At 34.9% G+C, this 13,115-nt stretch overlaps 1 protein-coding gene across 4 annotated transcripts in view; it reads left to right on the plus strand.

Moving 5' to 3' along the window:
- The first annotated feature begins 1,600 nt into the window (after positions 1–1,600).
- The window catches only part of LOC132282982 (uncharacterized), a 49,876-nt gene continuing 38,361 nt past the window's right edge, over positions 1,601–13,115 (plus strand). For 3 of the 4 annotated variants that reach the window (XM_059784839.1, XM_059784841.1, XM_059784838.1), the window contains exons 1-4: positions 1,601–1,842; positions 2,327–3,076; positions 9,975–10,086; positions 10,193–10,290. In XM_059784839.1, coding sequence (XP_059640822.1) covers positions 1,684–1,842; positions 2,327–3,076; positions 9,975–10,086; positions 10,193–10,290 — 1,119 coding nt within the window. In that variant the 5' untranslated portion in view covers positions 1,601–1,683. The remainder of the gene's footprint in view (positions 1,843–2,326; positions 3,077–9,974; positions 10,087–10,192; positions 10,291–13,115) is intronic. The other variant, XM_059784840.1, reaches the window with a different exon arrangement.

Raw genomic sequence — 13,115 nt, forward strand, 5'->3', positions numbered from 1 at the left:
TAAATTGAGTGTAATAAGTTTGTAGTTGCGAATTTGTGATGTAAGTTATAAATGACTAAGTAGATGTCTTGATAGTTTAGTTGATTAGTATCTCTTATGGATTTTAGAGTATTAGATTTCGACTTTTTGTATCTACTAATCTAACTTCTACCACTTGCCTTGTAAAAAAAAAAAAAGTAATAAATGACTTTAAAAAGAAGAAGAAAGACATGCAACAAGCAAAAGATGATATAAGTCATAATTTTGGATAACATTATTTAATATTTCTTTATTATTTTTAATATTTTAATTTACCTTTAAATAATAAGGTCAATTTTATTATTTTACAATCAAGTTATGACTTGCAAATTTTATTATTATTTTTTATTTTTTATTTTTTTATTGGACTCGCAAATCATATATATCAATTTTTTTTTTTTTTTTTTCCTAAATCCATATATATCATTTAGGCTCAGTTTGGTAGAGTGGAAATGGGAGGAAAGGGAAGGGAAAGTGATGGAGGGTGACTTAAAAATTGTATTTTGGTAAAATAGGTGGAAGGAAAGGGAAGGAGAGGGAAGGATTTGGAGGGTTATGTATAGCCTTCTACAGTGATTTGTTTAACCTCCCAAAAATGGGAGGAAATGGAAGGAAAGGGAAGGCAATGGTTGATGTAATATTTGTGATGCCAATTTTACCCTCAAAACAATATACATACAAGTTAGCAGTTGCAAAAAGAATGGAGAGACGGCGGGCAACGGCGAACCCGAATTGGAATAGCGGCGATGGCGAACCCGAAGTGGAACAGCGGCGAAGGAAACTTAAAAGATATGGGTTTTGATTTTCTGAACAATCTGATATACCAATACGGGTTTTGAATTTTTGATTCTTGCAGACAGAAAAATAAACTGAAATATATGGGTTTGGGATTCTTGTAGACAGAAAGATAAACTGAAATATATGGGTTTGGGTTTTGAACTTCTGAATCTTGTATAGAGAGAGAGAGATAGAGAAAGAGAGTTGAGAACGATAATAGAGATGGAGGCCGAGATTGGGGAGGCTGAAATGATTTGCCCTGGATCGGAACCTTCAAGAATGAAGGTCGCTACCGCTGGATTTGGATCGTCTAATTCTTTCTTGATTGACCTTCGTTCAAGAAAGAAATTTTTCTTTCCTTTTCTTGTGGCCTAGCTGCTAATATAGGAGAATATATATATATATATATATATATATATATATATATATAATAGAGATGGAGGTGAGACTAGGGAGATGAAGATTTGCTCTTATTTTTAAAAATATAATAAGGGTATAATAGTAAATTTATTATTATACTTCCCTTTCCATTCTTTTTTCAAACATAATTATTATCCTTTTTTTTTTTTTTTTAACTAACCAAATACAACGGAGGGTTAAAATTATCTTTTTCTTTCCTTCCCTTCCCTCATAACTAATCTTATCTTCTCCTTCAAACTCACCGTACCAAAAATACCCTTAAAGAACGGTGTCCTAACGAAAGTCGAACTCCTAGTTTACCCTTCTCCCGTTGAGACAAAGTGAATCCTCACGTGCCTGGAGTGGAAATGCACGTGACTTAGTAGAGGAGATTGAGAGAGACCAGACTAGTTCCCCGCCAAATGCTAGGTTTTCATTCGGAAACAAACCCTCGAACCAGTAGTAATCAAATTCGCAACAGAGGGAGAAATGGGGGAAAGTGAGAGAGAAATCGAAGTCCGAAGTCTGAGTGGTGAATCAACCACCATATCTCTTCATCCAAACACAACCATTCAAGAACTCAAACTCCTCTTGAAGCAGAACTTCCCTCCCGCTTCAAACTCATCCAATTTTCACCTCTTCTTCAAGGTAAATTCCTCCCCCCCCCCCCCCCCCCCCCTCTCTCTCTATATATATGTATATGTACTATTGAAGTTCCCATTTCTTTCTCAAAGCAACAACTCTCTCTCCCTCTCTCTCTAGATATAATCTTCATTTTTGTTTCCATAATCCTCATTGCTTGGCACTTCATAACTTTTAAAAGTTTCCTCTCTCTTTCAGTTTGCTGATTTAATTATTATTTTTTAAACATGTGACATTGATGCTTTTAGGCTGATTATTTCATCTCTCTGATGTTATGTGTGTGTGTGTGTTTTGGTATGAGTTTTCAGATGATAATTTGATTTCATTTGAATATATATATATATATATATATATATATATATATATATATATATATATATGTAGAGAGAGATAGTTCACATTGCTGATTGTTGTGTAATAATTCTGCAATATTTTTTGGTTGATTCTGTTGTCTCACACCGATTCTCATTGTCTGCTAATTTTGTAATAGGGTGTGAAATTAAGTTTGCACACTCAGATTAGTAGTCAATTGACTGGGTCTGGAGACTTCATAGTTCTTGTTCCATTTACAAAGAAGGAGGATCGGCAACAAATCCAGCAATCCTGTCAATTTGCAACGCCCTCAAAAGATCTGAGTCAATGTTCAGCCTCAAAATTTGCTGATTCAGCATGGTCTGATATGATGCAAGACCTGTCTTCTTTACGGGACATATCAAGCAATGAAAATCAACAGAATATTGAGTCAGAAAGCATGAATTCTGTAGATAGAAATGAATTGAATAGGGGATCTTCTGTTAGTCAGTCTTTGGGGAACAAATGTAAGAGAGGGTTCAACTGCGGTAAACAGGAAGAACACACTGATGACCTTATATTGGGCATCTTGCGATCATCCGAAAAGACTGAACTTGATGAACAAAATTGGCAAAGACTTACTCGGGTTTTGGAGTTGGTGGATTGTTTATCCAATCCAAATTCTGGGAACTGCATGTTAATGGAAGCAAACCTACATGATGGTAATAAGGACTTATCTGCGAATAAGAATAGTTTGTGCGTTTGTCCGTCTTGGCTGAAGACTATTATAAAGGCGTTTTCCTTCTTAAACATTTATTCTGCATTTCGTCAACTGCGACGGGAAGAAATCACATGGACTGGTTTGAAGGAAGCACTGGAACATCTCCATAAATTTGGACTTCAAGTTGGTATTGCTGACCTAGAGCATCTTTCTGTACTTTGTCCTAAGGTAATTGATTGAACTTTCTGAAAAATGTTTCATCAAATCATCTCTGGCGTTTCATATTAAATAAAAAATGTAGTAATTTTACTACTTCTCCCATCTGAAACTTGTAGAATTCTCCGCCTTATCTCCAATTCTGAAAAGATACCTTTAATAAAGAGTGGGGTTTTTAGATAATGTATTTATGCACACATGGGACAAACATAATACGGTAATCTCCGTCTATCATACTTGTTTAATCACATATACTTGCTTTAACTTGTCAAATTCACAAAACAAGGGGCTATAGTTGGTGGCATGTGATCTGATAGCTGTCTAGTGTACTGCAATTGAGTATGCTTCTTTTGGGGGTGGGGGACGGTGGAGGGAACACATAAGTAAATGATCTGTCTCTCATACTGTAATAGCATATTTTCTGTGTAAATCTTCTATGTGTGTTTGGCTGTGCCTGTGATTGTTGATGCTGGCATATTTCCAGGTGTTGTATTTGTCCAACCCCTATAGCTTTAACACGTGGGCCTATATATTTTAAAGGACCAATTTGGAACTCATGTATGAAGTATCAACTAATATAAATATAATGCATGAAGCACTATGAAACACAAATAATTCTATTCGTGATCTGCATCCACTTTGTATTCGTATGCATACATTGTCTAGTGGATACATGTATGATACTTCTTATAAGTATCCATAATTTGGAAGTATCTTTTATTTATTTATTTTGAACATGAATTCAATACTTGTCAAATATTTTGAGGCATATGTTTCACACATTTGAATAGTGAGATGCAGATTTTGTAGTATAGCATTTGTAGCCAAGAAATTAAAACTCGGTGCGACTTGGTGGTCTGCGACCAAGTCAACTAAATATCTTGATGAGCTTGGGAATCATGACCAACTTGGTGCAACTCGGACGGGAAGGCCATGTCATTACCGCCACGGGCCAATATGACCACCCAACTTTTTCCCCAGTTTTTGTCACTTCTCTCTTTTCCAAATGAGTATTTCAGTCCCCAAACATATTAAACAACAGATATACGAACCCAAAAGCAAAGAAACACAAGATATGACAGTAGATCTTCGACAAAGGTTTTCCGATCTGATGAATAATAATTTGGATTGTAATTCTCTTATTTCTATTTTTCAAGTAGATCAGACATGGAAATGTTATTTAACTTAAGTCTAACATATATGTTATTCCATCTTGATACGAATCTTTCTATCTACCAATTTTTTGAATATTTTCAAAAGGGATAAGTAAGTGATTCACAGTCATACAATATGTAAATCATTTGTATATATTTTTAATTTCTGTTTTTTTTTTGTTACCTAACTAATTGATTTTTTAAATTTTTAAAAAAATTACTTGTATAAGTACATTATTAAATTACAAAAGTACCATCATGCATGTTTATTAGACATAAATACTTTGTATCACACATATATTTCTACATCAATATTTTTTTCTATAAAAGGGTGAATAAAGAATCGAATAAACAAATTAGAAAATTATAAAAAAATAGAAATAAATAAATAATTTAGACTGCACATAAATTAGTCTACACAGCATTTTGATAAAAAATTAAATGAAAATATAAAAATTTGAACATATATTCAATAAAATCCATTAAATATATATTTGGTAAATTTTTGCTAATAATTCAACACCCAAAATTTAAGTTATAGTCTACTCATGTTAGAACACCTTTATATTTTTACTTTAGTGTGTTCTTGGAATTCTGGAGTTAAAAGTCATGTATCGGCTCGTTTCGAAAATATTTGTGCAGTTGAAATTTTTTAACAGTAGCATAGATACCATTATGAAGCCTTCGTTACCCCTTGCAGCCACGACATTGTACCTGTGTTGTTTCCTTGATTATAGCATAATGTCACGAGTAATAACAAAGTTCTCAAGTGATTGAACCATTTTTTCTAAGAAGAAGGTTGAGATATAATGAGGGTAAATTATGTTAAATATGGTCGCGAGTCCATCTTCATGCAACATAACTCTTAGTTTTCCATGTGAATTTTAATTATAAGTTAAAAATCATAAATATTGAACAAATTCATGAATAAGATTGTTGGTCATAATATATACTTGTATATCACTTCAAATAATTATGAGTTGTAATTTAGGAGAAACTTGAGAAATGAGTGTAGATGCAATGAAGATCGGGGATCAAGAGATACCAATAGTGAGCAATTTCAGTATCCAGGCTTGTGTTCGTAGAGTGGGATTGCTTGGAGATGATGTTGCTCCAAAGGGTGAACTTAAACCATGGTGGATTCATGTTTCTTTCCCTTTCTAACATCAAGGATTCCAAGTCGAACAGATGGATTCAGTTTCATTGGCATCTCCCTCAATCCATCTTTAGGTAGTCTGCTGCTTTTGTTCTCTGTTTCGTAGTGCTGTGTCTTTGTTGCTTTGATCTGCTATGATGTCATTTTGTTTTTGAGGGTATGCTCCTATTTTCTCTATGCAGTTTGGTTTTATATCTAAATTTTCTTACATGCCGAAAAGAAAAGAAATTAAAGTATGATAGGTCATATGTAGCAGCGCTTCTAGCATATTATGTGATCAACATATATCTTCAAAATTAAAAGATAAAATTTTATGGAAATGTTATAGACTGTTTAAGCTTTAGGAGATAAAATGGTGGCTGCTAATAAATAGTATGTTCCCTAAAATGAGCATGGCTGAACCATAGTTGTTACGATATGATTAAACACAAAAGGATAAAATAAAAATGATTACATTCATGAAATGGTTGTAAACTTGTAGCATTATTTAGAGATAATTGAAATTGACTAGGATGGTTTTCTTTTAAGCAGTAAAGACTAATATTGAACCAACAAGTAAGGGTAATGTTATCCGTATTGAGAGTAATGCTAATTAACATGGATTGATATAGTAAAGAAAGATATGATAGCATATGAGTACTAAAATTAATGCCTTAGAGTAGAATGGGGAAATATTCTTCGTGTAACAAATAGTTGGGACTCGGTTATGTTGAGTTGAGGTTTATACATATGAATATATATTACTTGGTCCGATGGTGAAATTTTGGGTTGTTGAGCATAATAATGGGGACTGAGTCTAAGAGGTACATTGTGCAAAATAATGGCAAAGTTAGGTTTTATCAAGTCCACCCTCCAACATCCAACTAGGTGGGACCAATATAGGTTTATGACTTTTTTTTTTTTGATAAGTAAAATTCATTAAAGGTGCTCAAAAGAGGAGCGCTCCCAAAGAACAAAAGGCGCCCAAGGTGACATTACAATTTCAAGCTATCTACAAAATCCAAAAGAATATCCAAAGATATACAATTTCGCCCATTAACCCAAAAAAAGAGAGAAGATAGTATATTGAATACTCCTCGCCCTTAAAGGATCTCATATTCTTCTCATGCCACAAACCCCTCCATAAACAAAGGGAAGTGGCCCTCCAAGCATCTATGAATCGGGTCTCCTCTGTACACCCTTTCCAAGGCTTTAACATATCCACCGTGGACCCTGAAACAATCCAATCCACACAAAAAATGACCAAGAGCATAGACCAAACATCCCTTGCCACTGGCAGTGCAGCAAAAGATGATTCACAGATTCTCCCGACTTCTTGCACATGCGACACCAATTCACCTCAATTTGATGTTTCCTTATGAGGTTGTCGAGAATGAGAATGCTTCTAAGGGCAACACTCCAAGCGAAGAAAGCCACCTTTAACGGGGCTTTAGTCTTCCATATAGCTTTCCAAGGGAAGGTGGGGCTTGGAGACTCCATGAGGCTTTGGTAAAATGACCTAACCTCAAACACCCTTCCACACTATAACGTCCATACCCACACCCTCCACCACCTGCCTATAAATCAAACCTAAGAAATCTAAGACCTTCAAAAGCTCACAATCATTAAAATCTCTACGAAATTGCACATCCCAAGCCACCCTTCCATTATCGAGCTGATAATGGTCAGCAACCACAACATACTCATTCACAGAGATCCATAATTGATTTTTTTTTTTATTTTTTATTTTTATTTTGAACACATATCCGATACTTCTCAAATACTTCGACCACGTATCTAATACTTTTCAGATACTTCAAACATATTTTTAACAAGTTTTAAACCTTAAAATGTAACTTTTCCAACAATAATTTAATAGTATATTTTTTAAGAAAAGTTCAAAATATAATATTAAGTGATGACTAGGGATGCTTGATTTATGTTTCGTGAAATGAACTCCTATGTTACATTAATGATCGCATATAGATTCATAATATTTTGAAATATTGACCAAAAATATATTTATTTATATATATAAAAATATGATTTATTAATTTTTATTGTCGTATCCCTACCGTACCCGTGTCCTTTTTTTTTTTTTAGATTTGCCGTATCGCCGTACCCATATCGTGTCGTATCCATATCCGTGCTTCCTAGACTACTCTATAAGGGCTTTGTAGTAGCTGTATGCACATAAAAGATAAAGTAAAGAAGATGTCTTGTGCAAGAAATGTTGGAGTGTTTGATACTGACACAGCTTAGGCATTCAAATTTTTTTAGTTGTCCATTAGACACAACGATTGTGACCGCATTAGCAGCTTGTTCTAATTGTACTAGAGTGAACTGCAAACATGCAGGTATCCTAATTCAACTCAGAAATGGTCTTCATTTCATCTATGGACTGGATTATAGACAATTTATGTATGGACAACATATGATTTTTTTGATTTTTTTTTGTGCCCGGGGCGCGCGGGGGGGGGGGGGGGGGGGGGGGGGGGGGGTGGCTGGTTTGAATTATTAGTATTTTTGTTTTTTTTTTTTAATGTAATATTTTTCTTTGTAAAGTATTTCCAGAGGTTGGATCTAAGAAAAAGCATTTCATAACTCATCGAGTGCACAAAATAAGAAGAATATTAGGTATAGGAGTTATATTTGAACTTTTTGTCAGTTTGTCCTTTTCCTTCAAATTTAGATTTTGAAAATAAGACTCAAAAGGACCCAAATTGAGATTTTTACAAGTTTTGGAGGGTCACATATTATTTTTTACTATTTATAGGAATCCTATGTTATAGGAATTTTACAAAAATTTGGAGGGGCCACAAATTAAATCTTTTACTATTTTATAACTCACTATTTGTAGGAGGTGTATCTTTTAGGTATTTTGAAATATTTTGGGGTGCCATCTCTTAAGAGTTCTGCCCTGCCTTCCCTGGGGTATCGCACTAAAAGGATGCAAGTACTTGGCTCCATCATTTAAAAGCTACATATATTTTGCTAATACAAACTGCAAAACTTCTGCCATTTCTAGAAATATGAACTATGTGAGTTATGCGGTGCGGAAGCTGTTAGTTGATTTAGTTGTGATTAACTCCCTAAATGACCTAAATGAGATTAATAGGTTAACTTGCCCAATTTTTGTGATTGATTAAATTACCTAAGCAATATGATCAATTAAACATCCACAATCACAGAGATAAATATTGAAAGGTAAAGCGAGTAAAGTTCAAGAGATGACACTAGGATTTTAGTGAGGAAACCCCATTTGGTAGAATAGACCAATTGGTGTGGGAAAAACCTTGTGGACTGTGCAGTCCAGAGCAAAACGATCCACTATGTTTGAAATAAAGTACACTGAACTTTGACTCAGGCTCACACCCTATCGTTCTACCAAAAACCAATTGTTGACAATCTTCGGCTTTGCGATGTCCCGTCCAACAGCTCGACTCCAGGCTTACTCTTGATCTCTGTAGAAGGATTGCTGGTAGATCAAATAACACTCCACGAATGCTTTGACCCCTTCAAAGTGTGATCGCTTTACCCCTTTTCTTCAAGATTTGAATTTGATGTAGAAGAAATAGATCTGTTTTTCGGAATCTTTGAATCTTCAATTATGCTCCAATTCCAATGAGATAGAGAACAACACAACTAAATCACTCATGTATAAATGTGCGTGTTCTCAAAACAAAAACAGAAAAATCAGAATTGATTTTCTGAAAAATATATCTCAAAAAGGCTTCTTTCAAAATAATGAATTTGTGTTCCAAAAGCCATACCTCAATGTTGAATGAAAGAGAGATTATATAGAAGTTTGGAAGACCTAAGAATACTTGGAAGCCAAGTCAAATTCGTGCATAGCATTTTGGAAGGAAGTCTAAACCAAATAGGAATCAAAACAGACCATAAAGGTAAGTTACCAAAACATATCTGAAGACCTTGAATTGGTTCAGGGTGGTTGAATCGGTTCAAGTTGGCTAGTAAGTTTTTGAAGAAAACAATATAAACTTTCTGTGATACTTGAACTGGTTCAAGTTGGCTAGACTTGAATTCCACCAAAAAGCCTCAAAATTTGAACCTGTTCCAAAATTCTTGAACCAGTTCAAGGTGGGCAGAATGTAAACACTTCTTAAAAACTTGTGTTTCAAACTTTCAAAACTTCCTAAGTCTTCTCACACACTCTCGTACCTTTCTAAAGCATTGTTCTCATCATCTCGGAGTGTATTAAAGCATGAACACTTGAACTTCTTCAAATCCGCTTTCGATCTTCAATCTTGAAATTCTTAACCGAAATTTTACAACTCAATCGGACTTGTTTTGACAACGAAATTAGCCAATTACAAAATATATATCTCACAAACTACACATGCTGAAGTCAGGATTTTATTCTCTGGAGTTGGTTCTAAGAACAGTTGCAACAAATAGTTTTTTCATGCGAACCATATTCTAAATCAAACAACCTCCTTTCCATACTTGTTTCTCTTTTTTTTGTTGGTATAATCAGTTCTCATATGTACTATTAAATCATAATGTGAACTTTTTCATTCTCTAATCCATTATCATACTAGATTGTGATTTTGTGACCTTCACATTATTCAAGCACATATACATACTATTTCCTTTTCAGGTTGTACATTTTGTTAACAATGAAACAGAGGGTACGAAATCACTCAATGTCCTTGTTATTGTCAAATCTTCAACGGAGTGGAGAAATCAAGTTGAGGCAAATCCTTGTACTGGTATTAGTGATGATATATATGTTTATTTCTGCCATTTTCCTAGTTGATTATGATTGCATAGGCATCCAAATGGGTAATACATTGGTTTTTTATTCTTTTTTAATAGCTCTGAAACGTTCACCTATATCGAAGATTGTCAATGCAGTGAAGAAACGGGAAGGTGCATTCAGAACAAATCTGTTGGGGACTGTTAAATTGTTAATGGTAGTTGTACTTCAAATTCTCTACCTTCTAAACTTTCTGGATTCTTTTACTAGTATGCATACCTGTTCTTGACATCTCTGACTTCTTGCGGTCTTTCATATGATGTTTGTTTCCTTAGTGTGCATCAATTTGGAATTTAACCAATGATACAAAAGCTAGTTATACTTTCAATGCCTTCTTTAAGCCTGTCGTGTGATGGTTTGTACTCATATATGCAAGGGTAATAATATATTTTTCACCTTACGATATTAGAGGTTGCAACAATGTACTAATGTATTTATTTGGAAGCTGGTGAGCCATAGTTAAAATTATGTGATTCGTTTACTTTCTTTTCATATCTTTATCTCTCAGATACTTATCAAAAAAAATATCTTTATCTCTCAGATAAAAACGTTGCAGGACTATGCCTCATAGAAATAGTTAATTTGTATACACTGTAGTACTTCTACTTCTCAAAAGTTCAACTCTGTTGAATTGGAAACTTAGGCAGGCCACTGTCTACCTAATTTTGATAGGACTATGACTTAAAAATGAAATTTTTACCCAGGATGCATGATCATAAGAAATCATACTGTTGGCCCCAAGGTTTCAAGCCAAGGGCAACTTGGTAATTTTGATGATAGCAACCTATTAATGCGGGAATTTAAGAGTTTACTCGAGTGTGATGCATTTCAGGATATAATACAAAAGTCAAGTACTATGTAGATCCATGGATTAAATGAACAAGCTTGTATATGGATCAAGCTCATGGCAATGAAACTCAAAGTTGAAGATCAAGTTCAAGACCATGGGGCAAAGGGTTCAGTGAGAGCTAGAATATTTGTAAAGTAATAGTCTGTCGCATGTTGATTTGAAAGCTCAACCCTTAGGAATCAAAATACAGACCTAAGCTGAAAGTTAAATAAAATGTTTTCAGTGGCCTAGCGGTATGAGGCCCTTACTTTCCAAAGGGAAGTCAAGGGTTCAAGCCTCGGTGGAGGCACGTGTGTGTGAGTACAAAAAAAAAAAAATAATATGGTCCTTAAGGAAAAATAACTTAGCCCATACGCTTGAATGATTTTCATGAAAAAGGGGTAATAGAGTCATTTGGGGTCACTATGTTTCACTTCTAGTGCCGAAACACTTTAATTCAAATTTGGGAAGTGAAATGGACGTTGCTTGTTTGTTCAAGTCATCCTTATCTAAGTGATCTGGCCACAACAGTGGATAAGTATGAAAGTACCAGGTACATGCTACAAGATGTCTGCTAGTTTCACGCTAGATGTCTTTCCCTTCTGCAATTGGCAAACAACCTAGAGTGAGAAATCTCAGGTTAGACCAACAAGACATCTACTTGCAAAAGGCAAGACGTTTGCAGACAAAGGATCAGGAAAAGTACTGAAACTCATGACTCTCCGAATAGACCTGTTTCCAAAAAGTCTCAAAAGTACTCTAACACTATAATACAAGGTTCCCTCACCCGTTTGTGTATCACTGTAGCAGAACTGTACATATCTATTGAAAAAGATTTTTGAGCACTTTATTTGAAATATATATATATATATATATATTAAAGCTAAAACAGTTTTGGGGGGAAAACCTTTGAGCAATCTCAGACTTAAGATCTCCATTGAAAATCAATAAGTTGATTCATTCTCTAAAAGTTGGGCTTCAATCGCTTACTTCATCTATTACTCTAGAGAACGAGAGCGCTTTATTGTATATCTTTCTATTGAGAGAAATTTGTAGTGAGCTTCAGTTGTAAAAACTGTCCAGAAAAAGGGATACCATTGTTGACCTGTAAACTGCAATATCTTGAGAGAGATAGAACAGAAGGTTGGTGTAACCTTCTTGAAGTCTAGGTGGGTGCTGCTCACTTAGAAAGGGTTGCTCGCGGAGCAATTGTAAAGCTCATGAAAGAAGAGAGTAAAGATTCCTTCTTCACCCGTGAAGTGAGGTGGTAATTTGTGAATCCTTGAGAGGTGTTCTTAAAGTGAGGATATAGGTAGGGTTGCCGAACCTTTTAAATCTTGGTGTTCTGAGTCTGCATTTCTCTAACCCTAACTCCTTATCTACTGAGCATTGCATACTCTGTTTTTGTGCCGAAAATTGTTAATTTCTGTTAGCACACTGAGCACAAAACTGTCTCACCTTGGTAGCACACAAACACTTAGTTTTCATACTCTGTTTGTGCACAAAGTGATGAGCTCCTGAATACTACTCTTTACATTAAGCTTTCATTAGATATACTCTGTTTTGTGCAACAAGTGTAAACCCAGACCGAAAAGTTGCTAAGCTTGCCTAAAAACTCAATTCATCCTCCTCTTGAGTCATTGTTTGATGAAACAGTGAAGGTCAGTCGACCCACATACCACCCGAGAGTAGATCTATGGCAAGCTCTAGCAGTACTCCTAAAAGGAAGGTCAGTCGACCCGCATACCACCTTGGTTCGATGAAACCAACTATAGTTATTGGAAGGCCAAAATGATGATATACCTTCGGATCTTAGAATATCAAGTGTGGGATGTCATTGAAAATGGACCAAAAATCCCCTTCAAAAATAGATGGAACTCCTAAGCACAAAAGGCAATGGTCTGTGGCTGATTCAAACTTGATGAAATCAATTATAAGGCCATGTCTAACATGTATTACACTTTATGTGAAGATGTGTTCAACATAATTTCATCATGTAAGACTGCCAAAGAAATCTGGGATAAACTTGAAGTGACCTATGAAGGCACTAGTCAAGTTAAAAGGGAACTCCTAAGGACAAAAGAGAATGGTCTGCGGCTGATTCAAAGTTGATGAAATGAATTACAAGGCCATGTCTAACATGTATAATGCTT

Source organism: Cornus florida, unplaced genomic scaffold, assembly GCF_030987335.1.
Source record: "Cornus florida cultivar Cherokee Brave unplaced genomic scaffold, ASM3098733v1 CherokeeBrave_3.0.0_Hap2_Chr11, whole genome shotgun sequence".
In the NCBI taxonomy this organism is placed as follows: Eukaryota; Viridiplantae; Streptophyta; class Magnoliopsida; order Cornales; family Cornaceae; genus Cornus; species Cornus florida.